Raw genomic sequence first — 22,071 nt, 5'->3', positions numbered from 1 at the left:
CCTTGAATGATTGTTGAAATGTACTTTTTTTCGGAATTACAATAATCACAATCAAACAGCCACAGAGTAGACAGCTCTTGTTACTACTATAATTAGGGGTTCAAGACTTTTATTCTTCATGTTTCATAACAAGCTTGACCGTTAACCTACTTTACCTCAGATCATATCAATCATAACTCAGAAGAAGCTACATGTTGTCGACCAGAGAAGCATACATCTACAACAAACTGTAATATTACAGCTTGGCTCCTGGCTTCTCTGCCTCCGTGACCCAAAGAAGCAGCTCATCTTTCCCAAACTCCTCCATAACTTCCACAGGTAGATTCACGCGGACTTCCCAAGCACTCTCACCTCTCCTAGCGGGATTTCTATCAGGTAGTATCAGAGTCAACCCATCGGTTCGGCCGTCGATGGTATCAAAATCCAACAGTGGCCCCAGTTCGGTACCCCAGTCCGAGGTATATATGTCAGTTTTTCTAAGGCTGGACATTATGACCTCCGCAGGGGCACCAGAAACGGATGAGAGGTCATCGCACTCTTCCACACGGCCTATGAGGCCACGGATCTGCTCGTCTTGAATCGACTTGCATTTGGCTCGAGACATCAGGGCTAGTTTGAGTAGTGCGTTGATCGTTTCTTTGTCCATTCGCTTTCGCATTACAGGAGGGGTTTCCTGTGGAGTAGGTATATCTTTCCACTCGCACTGGGTTTTCGCTAACACGAGGCTATTCCCCAGGTAGCTTCTTGGAAGAGGAGGCTGGAGTACTGAGCGAACCTCTATATTTCTGGATAAAGAGGATACGCGCGGCAAGTCTGACGAATGCTTAGAAGCATGTCGACGACGAGCGCGGGATACAGAGAGCCATGCTAGAGCAGTTACCAGGTCGTCACTTGAGATGGTTTCTAGTTTGTACTGGCTTGCAGTCGGTGAGGTTTTCTGTGACGTTGAATGACCCTTGGCAAGCTCACGGGCAAGTTCGTTGCACGAATCCTTGAGATAGTTGACTCTGTCTGTATGCATAGTATAACGACGACAGATGATTGGGTTGGACTGGCGTCCTCGTATTTCCTCATAGCTAATCTCACAGTATGCATCCTTGAGGTCGGGGTTGCTGGTGGTGGTGGATTGGTTTATCCTCATTCTTGCCTGCTCTTCTTTATCGAGGTCCATCGGAAGAGGTTTGGGAGCGGCGCTCTTTTGATCCCGTCCAGAGCAAGATCGAGCTAGGGTGTGCAAGACTATGGTGACGCCTAGCGAATCCATTACCTGGTGATGCCAGGCGAGGCATAAAACAAGCCCGTCTTGCATTACATTGGCCTGGAACCGCACAGCAGGTATGGGGTTGGAATTTGAGAGTGTCTTCGGAACGTTTAGCATTTCATAATCGATGACTGGGGAGGCTAAAGCATCTGTTATAGTGTGTTGATGGCGTTTGAAACGTAACAGGGGGCATTGGAGGAGGTCCGATGTCGTCGGTGGCTGCAACTCGGTGACGTTTCTTCTTTTCTCCTTCTGCACCATCGCAACATTGCCAGCCAAGAATGGCCACTGGGATATCAAGTCTGATAGGCCCAATTCTAGCGCTTCAACTGCTTCAAACGGCTGTTCAGGTCGAAAAGACATATAAGCGAACACATGATGAGGAGGGAGCAGGTGATCTAGAGGCGTGAGGGTATAAGACTGGAACGACGGAGTATGAGTTCTGGCGGTCATTTTGTATGCCGAAGAATCACACCGAGTGTCGTGAAGGGATGGGTCTTTGAGATCCTATATATAAATAATGCCGTGGAGTATATAAAATTCGAAAACCTAGTCGAATGAAGATAGAAAGTCAATTGAACTTACGCGCAGATGATGGCATCTTAAGCTTTCAATTAACGTCCTGTAGCCAGGTTTCGTCTGTATGTATGAACAGGTTTCTTCAGGGTTAGAGGAGGCTATAGCATGTAGATAATGATTGTAATGTTCCGCCCACTGTCCGTTTTATGGATGTGGCTCGTAGATAGCCAGTTGATGATAGGTTGTCCGTCTGCAAGCGTATCCCACAGTAGACAGAAGCACGCATGGTAGAGGTGGAGTATGGTAAGGTTTCGTGTCGGGAAATGCTCAATTGAGGAATTGACATGATCTTTTGAAATGACACGTTTGACCAAGTTTCAGACTCAGCGAATGTATAGTTCTGGTTCCATTGATAACTTCGTGATGCAGTCAGTATACCTGGGGTGCTCATTGTTGATCTCTTGCACACTTGAACTAGATGTAGTCGCGATAGCGCATCCCACTTTCTCGCCAAGCCAAAGCGTGACTGCATAGAAGCGACTTGTTTCATTATAAGTTGCTCTACTATAGGGGGTTAATGCTCTTATATTAGGGAGAGTGATGGTGGTCTCAGATGGTGGGGATTTTTCGATTCTAGAAATCAGACGATGCAACATCGTATCCCAAAAGGGACCCCGACATCATGACTCAGCAGAACAACCCTCTTTCACCAAATAATTATTAGCTAGCTATAAAACTCAATAACCCCAAAACATACTCAATTGAGGGCATAGTCGAGCTGGATACTTTGCAAAGAAAAGCAACATGTCCGACAATGACCTCCTTGCCACCGTATCCCAAGAACTCGCCGGGACTCGATATGCCTCGTCCTCTCTAACCCCACTAAGCGGGGGAACCGCCAACTTTGTCTATCGAGCTCAGCTTGATCAACCGCTCCCAGATGGAACAAAATCCGTTATAGTAAAGCATACGGAGGCATTCATTGCCCTTAATCGGGAATTTAAACTCCCGGCTGAGCGCTGTGTTGGTATCCCCTTGTGAAGTCAAACAGACTACAAACATTGAGTTAACATATTTCATATAGCTTTTCGAGGAATCTATCTTGAAGGCCCTCGATGGATTCTCTAGTATACTTGACACTACCAAGAAGTCTGAGCCACACGCTAAAGAAGTGATGGTCAAAACGCCTCGTCTCTTCTCATTCAATCGCGAAACCAACACTGCTGTTATAGAAGATCTCCCGGACTCTCTGGACCTCAAGTCCTACTTAATCTCCACAGCTGCTTCCAACAACGTCACTCAAGAATGGGCATTTTCCATAGGTCGTGCACTAGGGAAATGGCTACAATCATTCCATCACTGGGCTGATAATGAGGCCCAGTCTGGGGTGGCGGCCGAGATGGACAAGAACCAGTATATGAGAGACTTGAAGTTCATGGTCAACTACGATGCTCTGGTGAATACAATTGATAAATACCCGACTATACTTGGAGATTCCCGGGATGTGTTCAGCAAGGTTCGGGAAATGGCGGCCGCAGAGCTGAGTCGAAAGGACGGAAGTGGGTTTGGGATAATTCACGGTGATTTTTGGTCGGGAAAGTCCGTACCTCCCCTGCCTTGATAGAACGAAGAGCAAGCAAGCTGATGCAACATAGTGTCCTTATCCCCAAAACGGCCCTCGAGCAATCAAATCACCTTCCCTTATTCATCATCGATTGGGAACTTTGCCACTGCGGTGCTCGAGCCCTCGATCTTGGCCAGATGTTCGCTGAGCTCTACCTGTTGAAGCATTTCAAGGACATTGATGCCGCGACGTGGATTATTCAAGGCTTTATGAAGGGGTACCAGGATCTGGATGATGAGACGGTCTTTCGGGTATTGATCCACGTTGGCGTCCATTTCATTGCCTGGGCACCTCTAATTCCTGGCTGGGGTACCTCGCAGCAGGTTGAAGATGCTGTTCGTCTGGGTAGAGATATCGTCACCAAGGCATGGGAAAAGGATAGAAGCTGGTTTGAAGGGGTATGGAAGTCACTGTTTCGAGATCGGTAGATCATTCTGAATCTCAACACCGTTCTCCATGTATCTAATCAGCTGTGATATTGGGTGGCACGGTGAGAGACAATTCACCTAACTGGCCCCACCCTTGAATCATAAGCCAAGCTATCAAGGAGACTTGAACGAAAACCCGTGCACATTGCCGGTTGATTCAGTGACAGAAATTCCCTTTTCTAAGAATAGGCGCACCCTACCTTATTGGGCAATAGGGTCAAACGGCGGGCCCTGTTGCACCCCAACCCAGTGATCGTGCTTTTGCTTCCTCCCATCATCTCATCATTAGACACTGACCACCTCACTGAACATCTACAAGCCATGGCTCCATCTAAGAAGAAGCGAAACCAGCCCAAATCGAATCCCTCATCATCCAAACGTCACAAGATCGTGGAGACAGCTCCTGAGGCGCCTGACCAGTCCGAGAACACTGTCCCTCTACCGACCGTTCCACTCCAGGCTCAGCCTGTGAGCCCGGTAGACTCATCATCCAGTAACGTCTCCTTCAAACTCCATCAACGCCTCGAGCGCTATGACGAGCTTGAACCGTCCGGCATTATAGTCGACGTTGAGCCACCGGACCATGTCAAAGAATATGCATATAGCACGGTCCTGGGTAGCAAGAAGCTCCGAATGGTTGGGCAGAGCAAAGTAGTGGAAGCGTTCATGGCGAAGATAGCTGAGCTCAGCCGCAGAAATAACATGAAACATGAGTGGGTAGGGCTCATACATAATGCCATTCTTTACATGAACCTAGAGAACAGGGTAGCGTTCAGGACTGTTGAAGATAAAGGTATGTGAGACAAAATTTTCCCTAAGTGTTGATTGTCTTTAGCACCAGATCTGACATCCCAGAAAGAGTTGCAGAGAGACATAATGACAAAGCTCATGCAAAGTTCAGAACACCGACCTCGACCTGACATTTGTGTTGGGTTAAGCGAGTCTCACCTACGAGAGATCCTATACAAAGACCCGGACGATGCGGCCGCAAGAGAATATTGGAACAAGTTGAAAGAAAAGGATGGAGTGATCAGTGATCCATACGCGAAGCCGCAGTATCTGCGCTTTCCATTCTTCATCGTGGAAGTCCGGGCCGACTTTAACGGGGATAATTTGCATCAGGCCCAGAATCGAGCTGCAGTTGGTGCTGCAGGTGCACTCTGGATGCTTCAGATGCTCTCTGAAAATAAGAGTGGTACGAAAAGCGCGAAGTCCAAGAAGGGCTTTGATGTTACCAACCTTCCGGTTTTCTCACTTGTCTCGGAGGGCGCTACATTCCAACTCTGGGTTCATTATCGGAAAATGGTTCCGGGGGACAGCACGGACAAGATCGAATACTGTTCTGCCCACGTGAAATCATGGCATGCAAATGGTGAAAAAGCCTGTTATAAGATTCTGAGAAATGTTTACGCCATTCTAAGATGGGGAGTGGGTGAATACAAGAATAAGGTGGTTGAGGCGCTCAAGTCATATGTATAATGGCTCTTCTTCGACTACTGCTTTTGCTGGTAAGGGTTCTTCCTATTTGTTTAAGATATTCTACAGAAAAAATGCTAACCCCTGGTCTTAAAGACTTTGCTATTGAGGGGAGACCCTATGTTTGGGCTCTATGAGATCACAAACCCCCATTCTTTCTATTTTTCAGATTTATACTTTTGTCTAGGAATTGGTTGTTTTGTCGTGGTTTAGGAGTGTTCAACATCTCTCTGTTTCTGGCTACTTATCGGATTGTTTCATTGGTCACTTTAATACTTACTGTTTACGGACTACAATTTCTTACTTGGGCCACTGATATTCCTTCATCTTTCAATACTGGACACTATCATTGCTTTATCATCAAAACAATATGAAATATCAAAAAGCTTGCTATACTTGTTGATAGTCATTAGATATCTTCATGCTTCCCTCATTTACCGAGCTATCACTGTTACGAGTCTCTTTGCAGTAGACTGTATATGCATTCTACGGACAGTCAAGTCAGGCTTGCAAGTATCGGCTACCGCCATGTCTATTTCTGTGCAGACTACAAAGAACAGAGATGCTAGGATATATACTCGCATTCCAGACGAAGCCCAGTTCATAGTTTGGCACGGTATGTGCTCCGGATACCTTCCAGCCCTGACGGTCCATCGTAGATTTGCTGTTCTGCAAGGCGGGTGTTGATCTGTCGCATAGTCGGTTAGTGCTCGAAAGACGCTAAAAGAAGTGGAATGCAGCCGACACTTACATGTTGGGGTCCTAGATCCTCCACACGCTCAACACCGAGTAACCGCATGCATGTCTTGGTCTCGTCGGACAGAACTAAATATCCCAGTCAGCAGATGTCCTATCTGATTCTCGGATCCATATACGTACTCTGCAGAGTGCGCTTGACACCCTCAACACCACCGGCTCCTAAGCCCCACAGTGCAGGGCGTCCAATACCGACGCCCCTGGCGCCCAGACAGAGTGCCTTGACAACGTCTGTGCCACGGCGGATACCGCCGTCAATCCATACTTCCAACTTATCAAAGACCTCCGGGCAATATTTCCGGATTTCGAGTAATGTGTGCACAGCTGGAGGGGCGGTGTCGAGAGCACGTCCACCATGGTTGGAAAGGATAATGCCTTTAACCTGGGGAGTGTGGAGGGATGCAATGTAAGCATCCTCGTGAGTCTGAAGACCCTTGAGGACAATGGGTAGATCGGTTTGCTTAGCCAACCACGGCAGAGTCTCCTTCCATGTTAGGGTTGGATCCGTGCCCGCGAAAAGCTGACGTCCGACACCTCCCCCTCCGTTGTTGATATCTTTCGAAGACTTGTCTGCGGCCTTTGTGGCGCTCGGAACTGGTGCTGATGCGCCCACGGTGTTGCCGCGCTCGTCGTCCTCTCTCTTTCCAGGCACAGGCGCGTCCAGAGTGAGAACAATGAACTTGATTGCCTTGAGCTTGTTTATGCGTGCCAGCATGGCCTCGCTCTTCTTCCGGTCTGTTTGGACATACAATTGCCATCCAAATACTTGGTCTGGTGCGGCGTCCTGCACGATCTGCTCTGGGGTCATTGAGGCGTTGTTGGAAATGATCTGCATGGCCCCGAAGCTGCGACAGGCCTCCGCAATGCCAGCTTCACCTGCTGGATGGCCCAAACGAGCCATGGCTGCGGGGGAGACGTAGATTGGCATGCCGATCTTGTTGCCCAGAGCTGTAGTATCCAGATCACATCGCGTGCAGTCGATGAATACCCGTGGTCGCAGCAAGATGGATCGGTAAACTTCAGTATTGAAATGTTTCGTGATTTTGTCGTCAGAGGCTGAGTAGTAGTAGGCCCATGCCTTCTTGCTGACATTTCTGGTGGCCACTTGCTCGAAATCGTCCATGTTAAGTAGACTCTCCATCGGAGGCGGGCCTTCCTTCTCCCCCGCATCTGAGGCTGGCTCCGCTTGTACTTTCGGCAGCGTGTCGGCATTTACCGTTCCCAGGAATGCTTCGGGCTTCAGATTCTCCTCCAGAATGCCCGGGGGGTGAATAGGGTCGTATTCCTCTGTGGCATCTTTTCCTGCAAGCTTAAGAATTATTTTGGCACCACCAGGGTGCTCTGAGAGAAAGTCGGTAACCTGATTGAGTTGGAGTGTTTAGTTTCGGTTAAGCCACAAAAGGATGTATGATTGGGTGAACATACATCGTAAACTTTTCCGTAGAGTATTACCCAGCAGCTCTCTGGAGTGTTGTGTTTTGCGACTGAGGGTCTTCAGTTAGTTTCTAGAATGTGACTCTATCTTGAGATGACAATTGTGCGCTGCATGGGGAATTCCGGGGTATACTAACCTTCCGCCGCATCGAATACCTTGCTCATATTGCTATTCAGAGAGATGTTTGGGTCGTAGCAATTGGTCTTGTTACAATTGTCGAATGCGACCCGCGAGAGGGAAGAGGGAAGAGAGATGAGGAGAAAGCAAGGTGAGTCAAGAGAGAAAAAGACGGTAGGAGGGAGATGAAGTGTTCGGAGCGGTGGCCTCGAAATGTCTCCTCGCATTCAACTAACCCGGTTAAACCCACCCCCATTTACGGCTCGGCCTGAACTCCGACGAGGAGACAAAGTTGGGGGCGGCGATTGAATGCCGCCTGTTTGGGAAATGTCGGTCGCCGACGGGGACTGCTTAGAGAAAGACGATCGGCCATTGGTGGACAATCCGGGGGCCCTTGATGTCATGGCTCAAGCCTGTCTCCAGTTTTCTCTCGGAAAAGTACTTATCTTAGTATGCTCTTGAGCTTCATCTCTTGGATATGAGTAACCCATTTGCAACTCTACAATTGACCCAGGAAAGCAAGTCCTCCACGTAGCGAAAAGGCTATAGGCTACAGGCTACAGCAGACGATGCAGCTTAATGCCAAGTTGAGCCATCAGGTGCCATGGTCGCGTGCTATTCCTCTTCCAGTGCAGCTAGACCACGTGAAAGACCAGGCTGCTTAGCTTAATCCCCTCATCATCCTTCGGCTTGCCCAACGTCCATCTTGAATTTTTCATGTCGACTTGTCGACTTTCGAGGCGGCATACTTTTTGGGGCCTAACTTCAGCCATATCGGAAGTCCCCTCAGTTCGCTTCTCATCACCAAACGAGGAGCCAAACAGTCGCCCCTTCACTCCAGTATCCCGTCGATCGGAGAACTCGAGTCGTACCACTCAGATATTACATGACACGTCGTGATGTTTGAGGTGCGTTGGCTGACTGGCGATTACCACACGGCTTATTCTTCCTACAATGAGATTTGCATCTATAATGATGTCTCTGTACTGACTGGCTCCAGCGTCGCGCCGCGGACCGTTACCGGCTGCGGATGCACCGTGCCCGCACAGTCGCGCTAACTTCGGATGAGATTGTCGAAGTACGAGCAGCGCAGCGGACTTTCGAAGGCGCCTACATCCGTACAGCTTTATCCCAATTTTCTTTCGCCCTGGTGGTATTGAAAATCTTCACCAGCGAGTTCTATAGCACTGGAGCGCTTTTCGCCATCTACGGCACGGGCGTGCTTATCATCGGACTCTTCCGTCGTCAACAAGGCAACCGGCAATTCTTTTCCGAGATAGGGGAAGATGGCATTCGTCACAAGTTCAGAACTAGTGGAAATGCCGTGGTGGTGTTGACGGCCCTTAGCATTGCCGCCTACGCGACCCTTATCGCGCTGACCGTGAGGCTGGACAAATAGGCGGTCACGCCTCGCCAAGACACTTTAGGCAGTATGTCTACAACCTCACTGCGTACCTGCCAAGTACATGCAGAATGCGACGGGCGCATCCCAGGCTTCTCGTTTCCTGCTCCAAGTGCAGTCGAGAGACGTGGCACGCGGTGTGCCGAGCCGACTTCCGCCAACATCAAGCCATATCGACGTTCCAGCGCAAAGTTGAGGGGTGGCCCAACAGGGATAAGCTTGCAGCACGAGTAAGACATTTCCTGCCCGGGTATGTGGGACCTGCGGTTTATGACGAGATGGAGCATTACCGCTTTCAGCCACCCGAACTGGCAGCCTCACTGTCTAGGATCATCATGTTGTCAATACTCAAGGCCTTGCTTGCAATACTCTTAGTTCATTACACGGCCGCCGTCGCCTACGGAAGATTGTCACGACTCTAGTCTCGATTGCGGACATGTAATAGTGGTGGCGCTACTGACGATACGTGACGGTCCGAAGCGTGCTCGGGACGGCGTGTCGAATCTTCGGATTGATCTGCAGTTCTCCTTGCAAGTTGCAACATGTCCCGAAGGGAATAGTTTCTATACATTACCTTCTTGTATGGTTAATTCGTCTCTTCGTATTCAATTACTGAGGCTCATATTCATACTTCTATTCACGACCCCTTCCCGACTTCACCAGCTCTTATGTAGCCCTCCAATATATAAACTGCAGTTTCCTCCGTGCAGTTTCCTCCGTATCCAACTCTCCCCTTCATAAAATCCCATCATCTTGGATACGTGGCACCTTAATAGCCGGGTCGATGAATTTGATAATATAAATAGCCAAAGTATCATATACATTAAAAAACTAGTCACAAAAGCCTTCTATCTCTGGGAAAAGATAATCTTGACTGTTGTAGATGTCTTGCTCATCGACTTGACTTATAATCGTCTCTTGGCTTTCCGTATCACTAGGAAAGGACGAGGTCCACTCCACAATGAGTGCCTTATCTGTTGAAAGAAATATGGTCCCGAATATAATCAATGGAATCTCTCGGTAAAACCATGACACAACTGCGTTGGCTGAGCACTTTCAACAAAGAGACCAGCGTAAAACATGAACGATCTGCAGAAACAACAAATAAAGCTCATTCATATTAAGCAAAGTCGCTTAGACGCAGAATTGAAGCCATACCACAGTGTCAGAGCAATGGCACTGCACTGGCGTGTTAGCACAATGCATATGGCACACCATTACGGGCTGCACAACACCCTTAATGGCAACTTATCGCGGACATGCCAGAGGATCTATTGGTGAACAGAAGAAATCCTGGACTATATTTTTAGAAAATTATCCAGTCACCAGTGGCGATATCCTCTTATTAAATAGAGCGAGTTATAACAGCCCTCCATCGCACTAATCCTCAGATGCTAGAGAGCCGATACGGACGACAAGCTGTCATATACTCTGCAGCGAGTAAATAGTCCGTATAATACAACTACCAAAGCCCATCATTACCAAGGGATGTCCTTTCGATATCAAGAGCCTCTTGTCACGATGGCCTGGTATCAAAAGACTGAGATTTTCGACTACACTACCTACACTACAGGTATGTCCTGGAATGAAGACGATGTCTCTTCCCACAGTGAGGGGCTCAAGATGTCCCTTCTTTATTGAACACATTGCGAGAGTTTGGCCCAATTATTTTTGTCCTTATTGGTTCAAGTTAAAGCGTCCTGGAAGACGCTAGTCTAGCGATCTGCAAATCCTATTTTGGTTGCTTATAGAGTAGCTATAATGGCAATGGTATGCAACCAACTCAGCGCTGTATTATATGAGTATATATTACCTTGGAGGTTGAAGGAGACCAACATGTGGTCACAGGTTGATGCACTTGATCATCGGACTGGGCAGAACGTGGCCGATATACAGAATTTGATTTAGATGTCCAACGAAGAGTCAACCGCAATCAGCCATAAGATACCGGGTGGTTTGTCGGTACCCTAATACTGACGTCTAACTTAGAAATCAACAAGTCACACTATTGTCAGCATTATGTTTTGTGCCAGATGGCAGAAACGCCATGGAGTCACAGGAGAACGATTGTTATTCTCTTGCGAGAGATATAAATGTCGACGAATGATATGTGGGGTGACTCGCAATCAGAGATGAGACAGGAGTACAGAGAAGATTCAATCAGAATATGGGACAGGCTATGGGGGGCATGTTTCTGTCAGAAGGACTTGATATAAAGTTCGGCGACTTCAAAACTTGTGTCTTGCTTGAGGCCTACAGTCGCGTACCAGACTCATTGGTACGAAATATAGCCGGTTCTCCTCTTGCAGTTGGGGAATTTAAAGTTCCATGGGTTCCATTGCATAAGATAAGAGATACTCTGAGCAATAGAGATGGTCGTTTCAGATGGCTTATTGGCAAATCATCACTGACATATGGAAATTTGGATATGACATATGGAATTTAGATATAGCAGCTCACAAGTCAATGTGGTATTAAAGATATATATAAAATTAGTGGTTGAAGGTATAGCCACTGTACATACTACTTTTCGGCCAGCAATAGAAGAGAATATTCATCATGTTTTGACCCTATTTATCCAGAACAAAGAGTGCTTAGTACTAGCTAAACCTGAACCGAAGGGCTCTGAAACGTAGCACTAATGTAACTCAACCTATTATAGAAATATCCGGTTGCAGTGTAGAAAGCGAAGAGCAACAGCTCTTTGTTTGGATGCCTAGCGGATGCTGATAGCTGTCGCTTCGTTTAGCTGAATCGGGACAGGGAACTGCATGTCCTGCAGACATCCGGCTTGGAGTTGGACCACAATCCATGGCCAGATCGTGAAATAGATCGAACTACATTCTGGGAAATAAAATGCTGAGTCGGTCAATATCTCCGTCCACTACTTTTGCTCGCATCCGGACTGAAATGATCAGGTTGTGGATTTTGAATATATTGAACATGACAACCTGATGTATACGGAGAAAATACGAGGCCGAAACTAGCAAGACTGGGTAAGCTGCAACGGAGGCGATCGGATCTGTACAGTGCAGGACAATGTAGATGGAACTTGGAAGGATTGTTGACTTGCCTTGCTGGCACTAAGACATCTGACACCCTTACCTGGGCCAAGCATTCTAGATTTTCTCGGTGACTATCGGTACTATCTATCTGCAAACTTAGTGCGGAATTCAAAGGATTCACTTTAATGGTTGTTTTATTTGCTTTTAGCTCTATGATCGACAGTGCAGAATGACTAGCGGACCTGGTTGGACATTCTGTAACCGCAGTAGACTAGATACATAGTTAAAACCGGGTGTACCAAGTAGTGTTACTTTCTAAATATGTACTTTGGTACATAAGACCACATATTGTAAGAAGTAGCAAATTAGTGGATATGATTTGACATCATGGGGTGGCCATGGATGTTGATCAATCCGCGGAAAAGCTCCACCGTTTGTCATGAACGAGTGGGCGGGAGTGACTTCATCAGCAACGGACGTGACCCTCTTATATGCCCGGTCGCAGTTGGAATCTCTTTGACCTCCAAGACCCTCCGTCAACCCAGATGATAAGAATCATCCAACCGAATTAGCCTTTACCACCTCGTGCACAAAACCCTGGCCTATAACTTCACTTATTAGTTTCAACTGCGCCCTGCAGTTTTGCCTTCGGAAGAGCCGGAATAAGGAGCTTTGCATTGCATGGTTCCGCCGCCCTGGAAGAGCGTTGCGTGCTGTGAACTTAGCTCCGTTCTGCGGGATTCTGCCAGCGTCTATCTAACTCAAGAAGACGCGGTGGTGCAGTTGCTACCGCGTGGTGGTATAAAATTCACGACCGCGACTGTAGGGTTTCTCTCTCTCTCTTCAGAAAGAAGTGGACTGGCTTGCATTCACGGAAAGAGCGAGCAAAGTGACGAGTTGTGTGCCGAACAAGTGAATTTGAAGTGACGTTTGGTTGGGAGCGCGGATTTGACTCATCCCGCCCGCCTCACAGCGCGACGACCAACACAACATCTTCCCCCTCACTCTTTTTTCTCCATCCTTTTCCAAATAACTAACAGTTCCTACCCCTCGATCATCATCATCGCCTCCGTGAGTAAAGACTGTGGTTGACCCAGTTTTGAGGTCGCTGCCAGCATTAGATCGGAGGTGATTCTCACTGTTGTCATCCTCTCATTGGCTCTCCCTCTTATTCTGTTGTTCACCTATCGATTCATCTTTGCATCTCGGCTGCATCCCTGCGCCACTCGCGGGGATGTCTCAACACACCGATATTGCACGATCCGCCATCATGACGTGCGCGTCGGCTCCCGATCACCAACGTGTCGGTGCTCCAGGAAAACCAAATGGATCCGTTTCTCACTCGGGAACTGGGAAAGACGCTAATCTTATGCCTCCCCCCAAATCACTGGTCGGACGAGCGCTAGGCAACGAACTGCATTCCGATTCCCACAGGGGATCGCAGGTGCCCAAGGATGGTGTCGGGTTTGCCCTAACAGACACTCCGATTTCTACCGCACCCTCGTCTCCACCTTTGTATGTTCTCCCGCCTTTTCCTTGCTCCTGTTGGTCCGTTTCTTTTTCGTCTGCTGTCTAGATCTGTTTCGGGGCGTTTTGCTTTCGAATTCTAGATCGTGAAAGCCCTTTTTTCCTTTTTTAAGATTTTAGTTTATTATGTATTCCCCCGGAATGATCGACGGCTGTCAATTCGGGTTATATTGGCCCGGCTGATGACCCGGTCTTCCCCGCGCGTTTGCTTCATACTTCCTTTTCTCCGAGTTCATCCTCTTATCTTGGTTCTGGGATTGGGCCATGTGTCTATCTTCCCGGGAGTCGTCTCCTTATTTGTCGCAGCTGTTTCTGGACACTGTCAGGAACAGAGTTTGTGGCGTTGCAAGCTAACCAGCTATCCACATTAGTACTGCCAATACTACTCCGTCGACCCCGGGTCGAATTCGTGCCACTACCCTCGATATCCCAGGTCTGACCAAGTCGAAGGTCTCTCCCGATGGACGTATTGCTCAACGTGATGTGGGCTCAAAATTGGTTATTGTCATGGTCGGCCTCCCTGCTCGGGGAAAGAGTTATGTCACCAAGAAGCTGGCCCGTTACCTTAACTGGCTGCAGCACGATACCGAGATCTTCAACGTAGGAGAACGTCGTCGTGTGGCCGCCGGAAAGTCTCCAGCTACCGATGGAAGACGTCCGAGTCACAGAGCAAGTACCATTCATAGCGAGCTCGTTGATTCCGTGCGTCGGCTCAGTGTCAGCGTTGGCACTATGAATCAGCCGTCGAAGAAGAGTGACCTTAGGGCCGAAGCAGCTGCGAATGCCTCGGAGGTCGCGGTGACCTCGCCCCCTGAAGTTGAAGGCAACGTCCCGCCTTTCGATGGCAGCCTTCCGCCTCCTGCTGTCCCTACCAAGATCCTCGTCAACGGAAAGGAAGAGGATCCTTCCGAGAGCACTATCGTCCCACCGATGAATGCGTCGCCGGCAGAACAGGATACCATACGCGAGGCGTCTCCCGAGCCCATCGACCAGTCAGCCAACTTCTTCGACCCTAAGAATCAGCTGGCCGTGAAGCTGCGAGAGCAGGTGGCCTTGGACACGTTGGATGAACTGCTGGATTACATCCTCGATGAGGGCGGCAGTGTCGGCATTCTTGACGCCACAAACAGCACCATGGAGCGCCGCAAGGCAATCGTCGATCATATCCGCAACCGTGCTGGCCCCGAGCTGAACATCTTGTTTCTTGAAAGCAGCTGCGTGGACGCGGAATTGCTGGAAGCTAACATGCGTCTGAAGCTGTCGGGCCCCGATTACAAGGATCAGGACCCTGTCAAGGCCCTCGAAGACTTCAAACGACGTGTGGCGCTCTATGAGAAGTCCTATGTTCCTCTCGGCGAATACGAAGAGAAGCACAGCATGGCGTACATTCAGATGATTGATGTTGGACGCAAGATCGTCTCTCATCAGACCCATGGCTTCCTTTCGTCGCAGGTTGTCTATTATTTGCTCAACTTTAACCTCTCCCCGCGTCAAATCTGGATTACCAGACACGGTGAAAGCAAGGACAACCAGCTGGGCCGCATTGGTGGTGACTCCGAATTGAGTGAGAATGGCCATCGCTATGCAAAGGCGCTGAACCGTTTCATCGACCATCAGAAGCAGCAGTGGGAGTTGGTTCAGAGACAGAAGGAAATGCTGCAGCGTTTGCCCCCTCGTGCTGGCGATAGCACTCCTCCCAACCCATCGTACATTCCCCGCGACCGGCCTCGCAACTTCTGTGTTTGGTCGTCGATGATGCAACGTTCCGTGCAAACCGTCGACTACTTCAATGAAGATGAGTATGATGTCAAGCAAATGAAGATGCTTGATGAGCTCTATGCTGGCCAGATGGAAGGAATGACTTACGATGAAATCCGCGAAAAGTTCCCTCAGGAGTACGCAGCGCGTCGGAAGGACAAGCTCTACTACCGCTACCCCGGCCCTGGAGGCGAAGGGTATCTGGATGTGATCAACCGGCTTCGCGCCGTGATCATTGAGGTGGAGCGGACGACCGACCATGTGCTGCTGGTCACTCACCGGTCGGTCGCCCGCGTCCTGCTGGCTTACTTCCGTGGCCTGAAGCGCGATGAGGTTGCTTCTTTGGATGTGCCTCTGGGGATGCTTTACATGTTGGAGCCCAAGCCGTACGGTGTTGAATTCAAGGCGTACCGTTACAATACCGATACGGACTGGTTTGACTACATTCCCGACTTTAAGTTGCAGCAGACTTCCCAGTACTAGACTACGCTAAATGCCCGGTCTAGCACGATTAGTGACAACTCTGCTCACCTTACAGATGCCTTCTACGAGCAATGACTCTTGACGACGTTTCTCTTCATTTCTTCAACTTTGCTTTTCTCTTCTGCTTTTACTCGGTGTCATGGAGCCTTACGCTGGACTGGTTGCCAGCTGTTGCTTCCCCCCATTCCCTTTCGCATACGTGTATTATCCCGGGAGACGTCCAGTTGCGTATTCACTGGGTCTTGGCTTTAGCGCGCATTTGCTTACTCCGGCGCCGGAAGGGTTGCCTTGTCTCCTCTTTCTGAATTCATCCGGGGATATTACTTGCTCGCATTTGTCAACTCGGGCGTTTGGGGATCTTCTCTGGGGTTGCAAATTCTCCTCCCCACTGCAAAGACTTATGGTTGTGAATTATCGGAGGACTTAATGGGCAAAAGGATGGGCTGTCTTATAAGACTAGACTCCACTACGTTACACTTCTCTCTGCTTGTGTTACATATTTGCTGCCTCCATAGAGCAATGTAATTTGCATGGGATCAACAGTACCTGTAGATTGCCTTATATACCCATTCTAACATCGTAATCCCCTTGATTCAAGAACTCTTCTTCACCTGCTTAAACACCTCCAAAAAGGTCTCCGGCTCATCCGCCCCTTCCACAGCATACTGTCCCTGAACCATATAATACGGCACGCCCGTCACCAACTGCCTTCTCGCCTTCTCAGCCTCCAAATCAACCTCCTTCCCTCCCTCCTCCCCATCCAACAACCTCTCAACTTCACTTCTCTCCAACCCAGCCCCAACCCCCGCCTGCACCAACACCTCTCGATCCGTCACATTCTTCTCCTCTTCAAAGTACGCCCGGAACAACTCCTCCGCCACCCTCGTCTGCAACCCCCCAATCACCACATTCTCTTCTTTCTTCTCTTCTACATCCTTCTTCTCCTTCTCCTTCTGCCCCGCATACCACATCAACCGATGCGAGTCCCGCGTATTCCCCGTCCTCCCGCCAAAACTGAACTTGATCCCTTCGCTCTGGCCCACGGCACCCAGTCGATCGAAGATGGCAAGCGCACGGTCGCCGCCGAACTTCGACTTGTAGTATTCGGTCTTGTCCAGACCGGGGAAACTCGGCGAGTTCGGGTTCAGGTAGAAGGTGTGCCAGGTTAGGGTGAATGTGTCCGCGGGGTGGGTGGCTTTGTGGGTTGTGATGGCGCGGGTGAGGCGGCGGTAGCCGACGTAGCACCACTGGTTGGTTTTATGTTAGTATATTGTCTATTTGAGAGCAGGTGTTGGTTTGGAGGGTGGGATGGGCCGGGTTTTGAGGGGGGTAGGTTTAGGTACCGGGCAGACGGTGTCGGAGATGATTTGGATGTTGAAGTTGGTCATTGTGTATATTGACCCTTCTTTAGGTTGATCTTGTATTGGATTAGGTAGAGGAAGATGAATCGTGAAGAAAGATGTAGCTGTATAGTTAGCTGGTCAATGGGGACAATCTCAATGGATTTGTCAGCAGATTAGCAAATTGTGGGGGAGATTCAACCACATGGACTGCGATGGAAACAGTCATTGGTGATCTGCTTGTAGAGCCCGAGTTCCGATCCATCTATTAGCAAATATACTAGTATCGGGGCTGGTCTTCATCTGACCAGTTGGAAAGTGCAGTTGAGTACTAAGTACTAGTGATGCTGCAGGCTGATCCTCCCTCTTTTTCTTCTCCCCGCATGACATCATCTCACTGGTTTGATTGGCCGACGGAAATCCACAGAAGATGATTGACAGACTGAAGTATCTCCTGTAGGGGTCCAATGGGTGGACTTTCCTTCAATAGAGAGTCAAACAGAGTTGATTCAACAATATTATATCACGCCCGGCACTGACGCGAGTCCGCCTTGGCCTCGACTTGCTGGCAGGGCTGGAAGGCAGGGCCGGAGTGCTAGCCAACCCGACGCATGGCCTTGTACCATACGGCGCCTGAGACCGGGTGTTGCAAAGGTGCAATATCTGACGCATTGGCAAGTGGTCTAGGAAGACTTTGGTTAGCAACGTCCACAAGGCCTCGGCAGTGTTCTTCAATTGAGCCATCCTTTGTGATCGTGCTGACCGTGAACTCGTGCCATGACTCCTTAGTGCTGGAGCACGGTTGCAACGACAATAGGATCAAGGTGCTACTTTTTGTGTCCAGTGTGAGCATTCGGGGGAATGTCACGTTGGGCAGTTTGAGAGGGAGTTCGGAGATGGAAGTCCCCTCTGGGATCTGCCCAGTTGCATACGTCTTCTGGTAGATGGTTTCAGTAGCCATAGCAATGTAGCCCGCCGCGGGGAAGATGACGCTGTCTCCGAGAAGATGGTCGCGCAGCCAAGTGATGTCGTTTAGCCGCAACACATTCTTCCATGTTGGATCAGTCCATGGGCTGCCGAGGATATTGCTACCAAAGAGGTCATGATAGGGGAATTTTCGGAAGCGCCAGTCTTGACTGGATTCGCTTTCGTGCCAGTATTTCACGGAGTGGTTCCACTGGTAGTTGGGTAGGTCCGACACAAAACACAGGGCGAGCTTCGCCTCCATCATCGTTGAATGTTGTCAGGGATATGGGGTAGCCCATGGCGAATAACGTCCCGGCTGCATGTAGCAAGGCCGAGATCGCGTTAGGGCCGCGCTTCCAGGCCGAGACATCCTTGACTGATGAGGAGGCGGCGTTTTTTGGTCTGGTTTATCGGTCCGGATAGTGCGTCACTTGGCCCAGTTTCGAAAAGAAAATCCACAGCCTCTAGTCCCGTTATCAGCTCGTGTGTCGCCTGTCTAAAGAGCACAGGCGAAACCATGTTGACGACCCAGGAAGCAGGCCCTGGTGGGGTTTCGAGTATCTTGCCGGTGGTCGACGACACCATTAGTGAGTGCTTCTTGTTCTTACTATGCTTCGGCCACTCGACATGTTGCCTCAACAGATTCTCATATCGCCCAGCGAGTACATCACCTTGGCCGAGAGGGTGACGCTCTGCTGGCTGTTAATGCAGGCAATCTCAATAGTAGTGCCCTCCAAGTATGGTAAGACCTGGTCAGGTCCAAGACCAACAGCCATCATCCCGACAAGTGCCTGGTAAACGGCTTCGAATGTAGCTTTACCCCGATAATACGCTATCAAGATAGCCTGCTCGGGGGTGATGTAGCCTGCCGCGACAGCTGCTGCAATCTCCCCGGATGAATGCCCGATGACCGCTTGAGGCACCACATCGGAAGCCTGAAATAGAGCTAGCAGTGCCAGTTGAAGTGCCGTGACAAGCGGCTGTGATAGTTCCGGACGTTGGACCTGGGCACCGTCGGCCGTCAACTCTTCGTAGAGCGACCAGGATGGCGCATCATGAGCGTCTTGTAGTATTCCATCCAAGTGCTGGATCGTATGTGCGGCTAGAGGGAAAGTTTCAACGAGCCTCTACCTAACATATTCGAGATTGTCTTATTTGGAATCAAATTATACATGATATTAGGACTGCTCTCATTGTAAACACAGCCTGGTCAGGTGACAGGACCGGGGGTATAATCCTTCTTTATAAGACGTCCTCTCCTCCATCTGCTTTCCCCCTCCTTGCTTGATCCCCCCATCTGGTGGTAATCTTTCCTTACCACTTCTCCTTGACAATGTCCAAGGCTCGAGGACATGCTATAGTTTCCTCCACGTCTAATTCCCGCACTGATGCGACTGGCAGCACTCTTGACAATGCCACTCCCGCACCCGCACCCTCCCCGTCCAGGGAGTCCGGAGCGCGTCTCACCACCACCACAATTGCGTGGACTATGATGTCGCTTTGTTTGTCTGTGCTCCTCTCCGCTCTTGACTTAACAATTGTTACTCCTGCAATTCCCGCTATAGTTGGCACGTTCAAATCTTCGGCCAGCTATATCTGGGTGGGAAGCGCTTATACCCTGGCCTACGCAGCCATAACGCCAGTATGGGGCTCGGTCTCCGACATCTGGGGCCGAAAACCCATTATGCTCATTGCAGTCGCTGTTTTTCTCATCGGCAGTCTTGTCTGTGCCCTTGCACCGCATATGGATGCTCTGATCGCGGGACGGGCCATTCAGGGATTAGGTGGCTCCGGAATGGGGATCATGGTCAATATTGTTGTCAGCGATATGTTCTCGCTACGAGATCGGGGGTTGTATCTCGCAATCACTTCGCTCGTATGGGCAGTTGGCAGTGCCATAGGGCCTGTTCTGGGTGGCGTTTTCACATCGAGGCTCACTTGGAGATGGTGTTTTTGGATTAACTGTAAGATGTTTCATCTAAACTGATGGCCCTTAGCTTACTTTCTCGACTGTATAGTACCAGTCGGAGCCGTCTCCTTCCTGGTCTTGCTCTTCTTTATGAGGGTTCCGAGCCCTCGAACACCCATTGCCGCCGGCCTGAAAGTCATTGACTGGACAGGCACTCTTTTGATCATAGGCGGCTCTTTAGTGGTCCTCCTTGCCCTTGACTTTGGCGACGTCGTCTACTCCTGGTCTTCTGCAACCGTCATCTGTCTATTGGTTTTCGGAACGGCAGTGATGGCGCTGTTTGTGGTTAACGAATGGAAGATTGCCAAAAACCCAATTATTCCAGTTTGGCTGTTCACCTCGCCGACCAAGATAGCGCCTTATGTTGTCTTCGCGTGTAATTCATACGTGTTTATTGGACAAGCATATTACCTGCCCTTATATGCGCAGTCCGTTCTGGCCGCAAGCGCGCTAAGATCAGGCCTCTACCTTCTACCACTAATCGTCTCATGTTCCCTGGCCGCGGCGGCAGCCGGGATCTTCATGCAGCAGACCGGGAAATATCTCCCGGTGATGTATATTGCCCAGGGCTTTTTAGTTCTCGGCTCCGGTCTACTAGTTAGTCTTGAGTTTGAAGCTAATATGACCAAACTGGTCATCTTCCAGATCCTAGTCGGTATCGGTGTAGGCATGAACATCGAAGCGCCGATCCTTGCTGCTCAGGCGGCAACCAGTATCCGGGATACAGCAGCCGTCACTGCGACAATGGGGTTTGTCCGGTCTCTCTCTACAGCTATTTCGGTTGTTGTCGGGGGTGTGGTGTTTCAGAATGAGATGAGTGCGAAAAACGAGGAATTAGCAAGCCAGCTGGGTTCCAACTCTACTTTGGCCAGCGATTTCAACGGCGACAATGCCGCTTCGAGTGTGGAGGAGATTAGCACTCTCGGACTAGATGCAGTTCAAGAGACCTTGGTTAGGAAGACGTACTTTGAGGCGTTGAGAATGGTGTGGGTCATGGTAGGTCGTTGCGATATATCAACACGTCGCATTGCTCTCTTTCAAAACCTTCAGTGCATCTGTGCTAATGTTGTGCCCTGTGTGCTATTAGTATGTGGCATTTGCTGGACTAGCTACCGTTCTTAACCTGTTTGTGCCAGCGCATAAGCTTCGGACTGAGAATGAGGGCGCCGTGCTGGGGGCCGACCGGTCAAGGCAACAGGGGAGCCCTGCTGCTGGGGCCGCCGAATTGGAGTTGCGGAATGAGCGAGAGGATTAACGTTGGCTGTAGTGTTGACATACAAACCCAAGGGTAAGTGACTGGGTCGAAGTCCTCGGTTGCCAGCTACGCAAACATTCTACGTAGCCTAACCTGCGATCGGTTACGTCCTCATCATGCAGCTGCAGTCATTATAGTTTCTTATGGCCTTACGTACCAGATCTAGTGCATATTAGATATACGTGGTAGATTTAGACTTGATTGTCATATAGATTTCGTATGCAAAATGCTTGAAAGATCAACGAAAGGACAAAGGTGTGCTCTTATGAATCAATCCGCAGGCTTCCTATCTCCGATGAATAAGCTGGCATCCTTCTAACCAGTCTAAAACAACTTTCTGGCTTAAAGTGCGGCATATTGTGTCGGAAGCCCAGCAGGAGCACATGATGAATCTAATAATAAGCATGGGACCGATGCTAGTGAGCATCCAGAAGGCCTTTAATCGGAACAGTTTCAGTAGTGACCGACACACTATACATAGTATATACAGTCTATAGAGTTAGTGGTTATCTATTAGACTTAACTCACAAGCAGGAATTACCGTAATATTGCCTTGAAAGTCCGTCGACTTTTTGGCGAAAGATAGACGGGTTTATACTAAATTGGGCGGCATACGGCGGTTAATAGCGGCCATCGGGCAAGTAGGCGGGAGCTATGAGGCGGCAGGTGACTTACTTAGTACTAAGGCTAGGTAGTATAGTTACAAAAGCAGCAAGAACAACACGGGCGCGATCCTCGACGTCATAGGAC

At 49.4% G+C, this 22,071-nt stretch overlaps 10 protein-coding genes across 10 annotated transcripts; 5 read left to right on the top strand and 5 right to left on the bottom strand.

Annotated features, from left to right (window-relative positions):
- Nucleotides 1-235: 235 nt before the first annotated feature.
- Nucleotides 236-1,714, bottom strand: AtWU_07354 (O-acetyltransferase; the record flags this gene model as incomplete). Its single annotated transcript, XM_035502463.1, has 1 exon — nucleotides 236-1,714. The coding sequence occupies one exon, from the start codon at nucleotides 1,712-1,714 to the stop codon at nucleotides 236-238; it is 1,479 nt and encodes a 492-aa protein (XP_035358356.1).
- An 870-nt stretch (nucleotides 1,715-2,584) lies between these two features.
- Nucleotides 2,585-3,832, top strand: AtWU_07353 (uncharacterized protein; the record flags this gene model as incomplete). Its single annotated transcript, XM_035502462.1, has 3 exons — nucleotides 2,585-2,803; nucleotides 2,865-3,379; nucleotides 3,436-3,832. 3 exons carry the CDS (start codon nucleotides 2,585-2,587, stop codon nucleotides 3,830-3,832), a joined length of 1,131 nt encoding a protein of 376 aa, XP_035358355.1.
- A 321-nt stretch (nucleotides 3,833-4,153) lies between these two features.
- Nucleotides 4,154-5,311, top strand: AtWU_07352 (uncharacterized protein; the record flags this gene model as incomplete). The annotated part of the gene is made up of 2 exons (XM_035502461.1): nucleotides 4,154-4,625; nucleotides 4,692-5,311. The coding sequence occupies 2 exons, from the start codon at nucleotides 4,154-4,156 to the stop codon at nucleotides 5,309-5,311; spliced, it is 1,092 nt and encodes a 363-aa protein (XP_035358354.1).
- A 598-nt stretch (nucleotides 5,312-5,909) lies between these two features.
- On the bottom strand, nucleotides 5,910-7,663 carry AtWU_07351 (FMN-dependent alpha-hydroxy acid dehydrogenase; the record flags this gene model as incomplete). Its single annotated transcript, XM_035502460.1, has 5 exons — nucleotides 5,910-5,996; nucleotides 6,060-6,133; nucleotides 6,188-7,424; nucleotides 7,490-7,548; nucleotides 7,636-7,663. 5 exons carry the CDS (start codon nucleotides 7,661-7,663, stop codon nucleotides 5,910-5,912), a joined length of 1,485 nt encoding a protein of 494 aa, XP_035358353.1.
- An 852-nt stretch (nucleotides 7,664-8,515) lies between these two features.
- AtWU_07350 (uncharacterized protein) lies at nucleotides 8,516-9,015 on the top strand (the record flags this gene model as incomplete). Its single annotated transcript, XM_035502459.1, has 2 exons — nucleotides 8,516-8,524; nucleotides 8,617-9,015. The coding sequence occupies 2 exons, from the start codon at nucleotides 8,516-8,518 to the stop codon at nucleotides 9,013-9,015; spliced, it is 408 nt and encodes a 135-aa protein (XP_035358352.1).
- Nucleotides 9,016-13,257: 4,242 nt separating this feature from the next.
- On the top strand, nucleotides 13,258-15,791 carry AtWU_07349 (6-phosphofructo-2-kinase PFK26; the record flags this gene model as incomplete). Its single annotated transcript, XM_035502458.1, has 2 exons — nucleotides 13,258-13,538; nucleotides 13,922-15,791. The coding sequence occupies 2 exons, from the start codon at nucleotides 13,258-13,260 to the stop codon at nucleotides 15,789-15,791; spliced, it is 2,151 nt and encodes a 716-aa protein (XP_035358351.1).
- A 593-nt stretch (nucleotides 15,792-16,384) lies between these two features.
- On the bottom strand, nucleotides 16,385-17,179 carry AtWU_07348 (DsbA family oxidoreductase; the record flags this gene model as incomplete). The annotated part of the gene is made up of 2 exons (XM_035502457.1): nucleotides 16,385-17,038; nucleotides 17,135-17,179. 2 exons carry the CDS (start codon nucleotides 17,177-17,179, stop codon nucleotides 16,385-16,387), a joined length of 699 nt encoding a protein of 232 aa, XP_035358350.1.
- A 547-nt stretch (nucleotides 17,180-17,726) lies between these two features.
- AtWU_07347 (polyketide synthase) lies at nucleotides 17,727-18,362 on the bottom strand (the record flags this gene model as incomplete). The annotated part of the gene is made up of 1 exon (XM_035502456.1): nucleotides 17,727-18,362. One exon carries the CDS (start codon nucleotides 18,360-18,362, stop codon nucleotides 17,727-17,729), a length of 636 nt encoding a protein of 211 aa, XP_035358349.1.
- A 370-nt stretch (nucleotides 18,363-18,732) lies between these two features.
- On the bottom strand, nucleotides 18,733-19,291 carry AtWU_07346 (polyketide synthase; the record flags this gene model as incomplete). The annotated part of the gene is made up of 2 exons (XM_035502455.1): nucleotides 18,733-19,199; nucleotides 19,270-19,291. The coding sequence occupies 2 exons, from the start codon at nucleotides 19,289-19,291 to the stop codon at nucleotides 18,733-18,735; spliced, it is 489 nt and encodes a 162-aa protein (XP_035358348.1).
- A 139-nt stretch (nucleotides 19,292-19,430) lies between these two features.
- Nucleotides 19,431-21,321, top strand: AtWU_07345 (MDR family MFS transporter; the record flags this gene model as incomplete). The annotated part of the gene is made up of 3 exons (XM_035502454.1): nucleotides 19,431-20,061; nucleotides 20,116-21,062; nucleotides 21,154-21,321. The coding sequence occupies 3 exons, from the start codon at nucleotides 19,431-19,433 to the stop codon at nucleotides 21,319-21,321; spliced, it is 1,746 nt and encodes a 581-aa protein (XP_035358347.1).
- Nucleotides 21,322-22,071: the final 750 nt, after the last annotated feature.

This window comes from Aspergillus tubingensis (assembly GCF_013340325.1).
Source record: "Aspergillus tubingensis WU-2223L DNA, scaffold_8, whole genome shotgun sequence".
Classification (NCBI taxonomy): Eukaryota; Fungi; Ascomycota; class Eurotiomycetes; order Eurotiales; family Aspergillaceae; genus Aspergillus; species Aspergillus tubingensis.
Note: the sequence above shows the minus strand (reverse complement) of the source record. Positions and strands in the feature narration are given on the sequence as shown.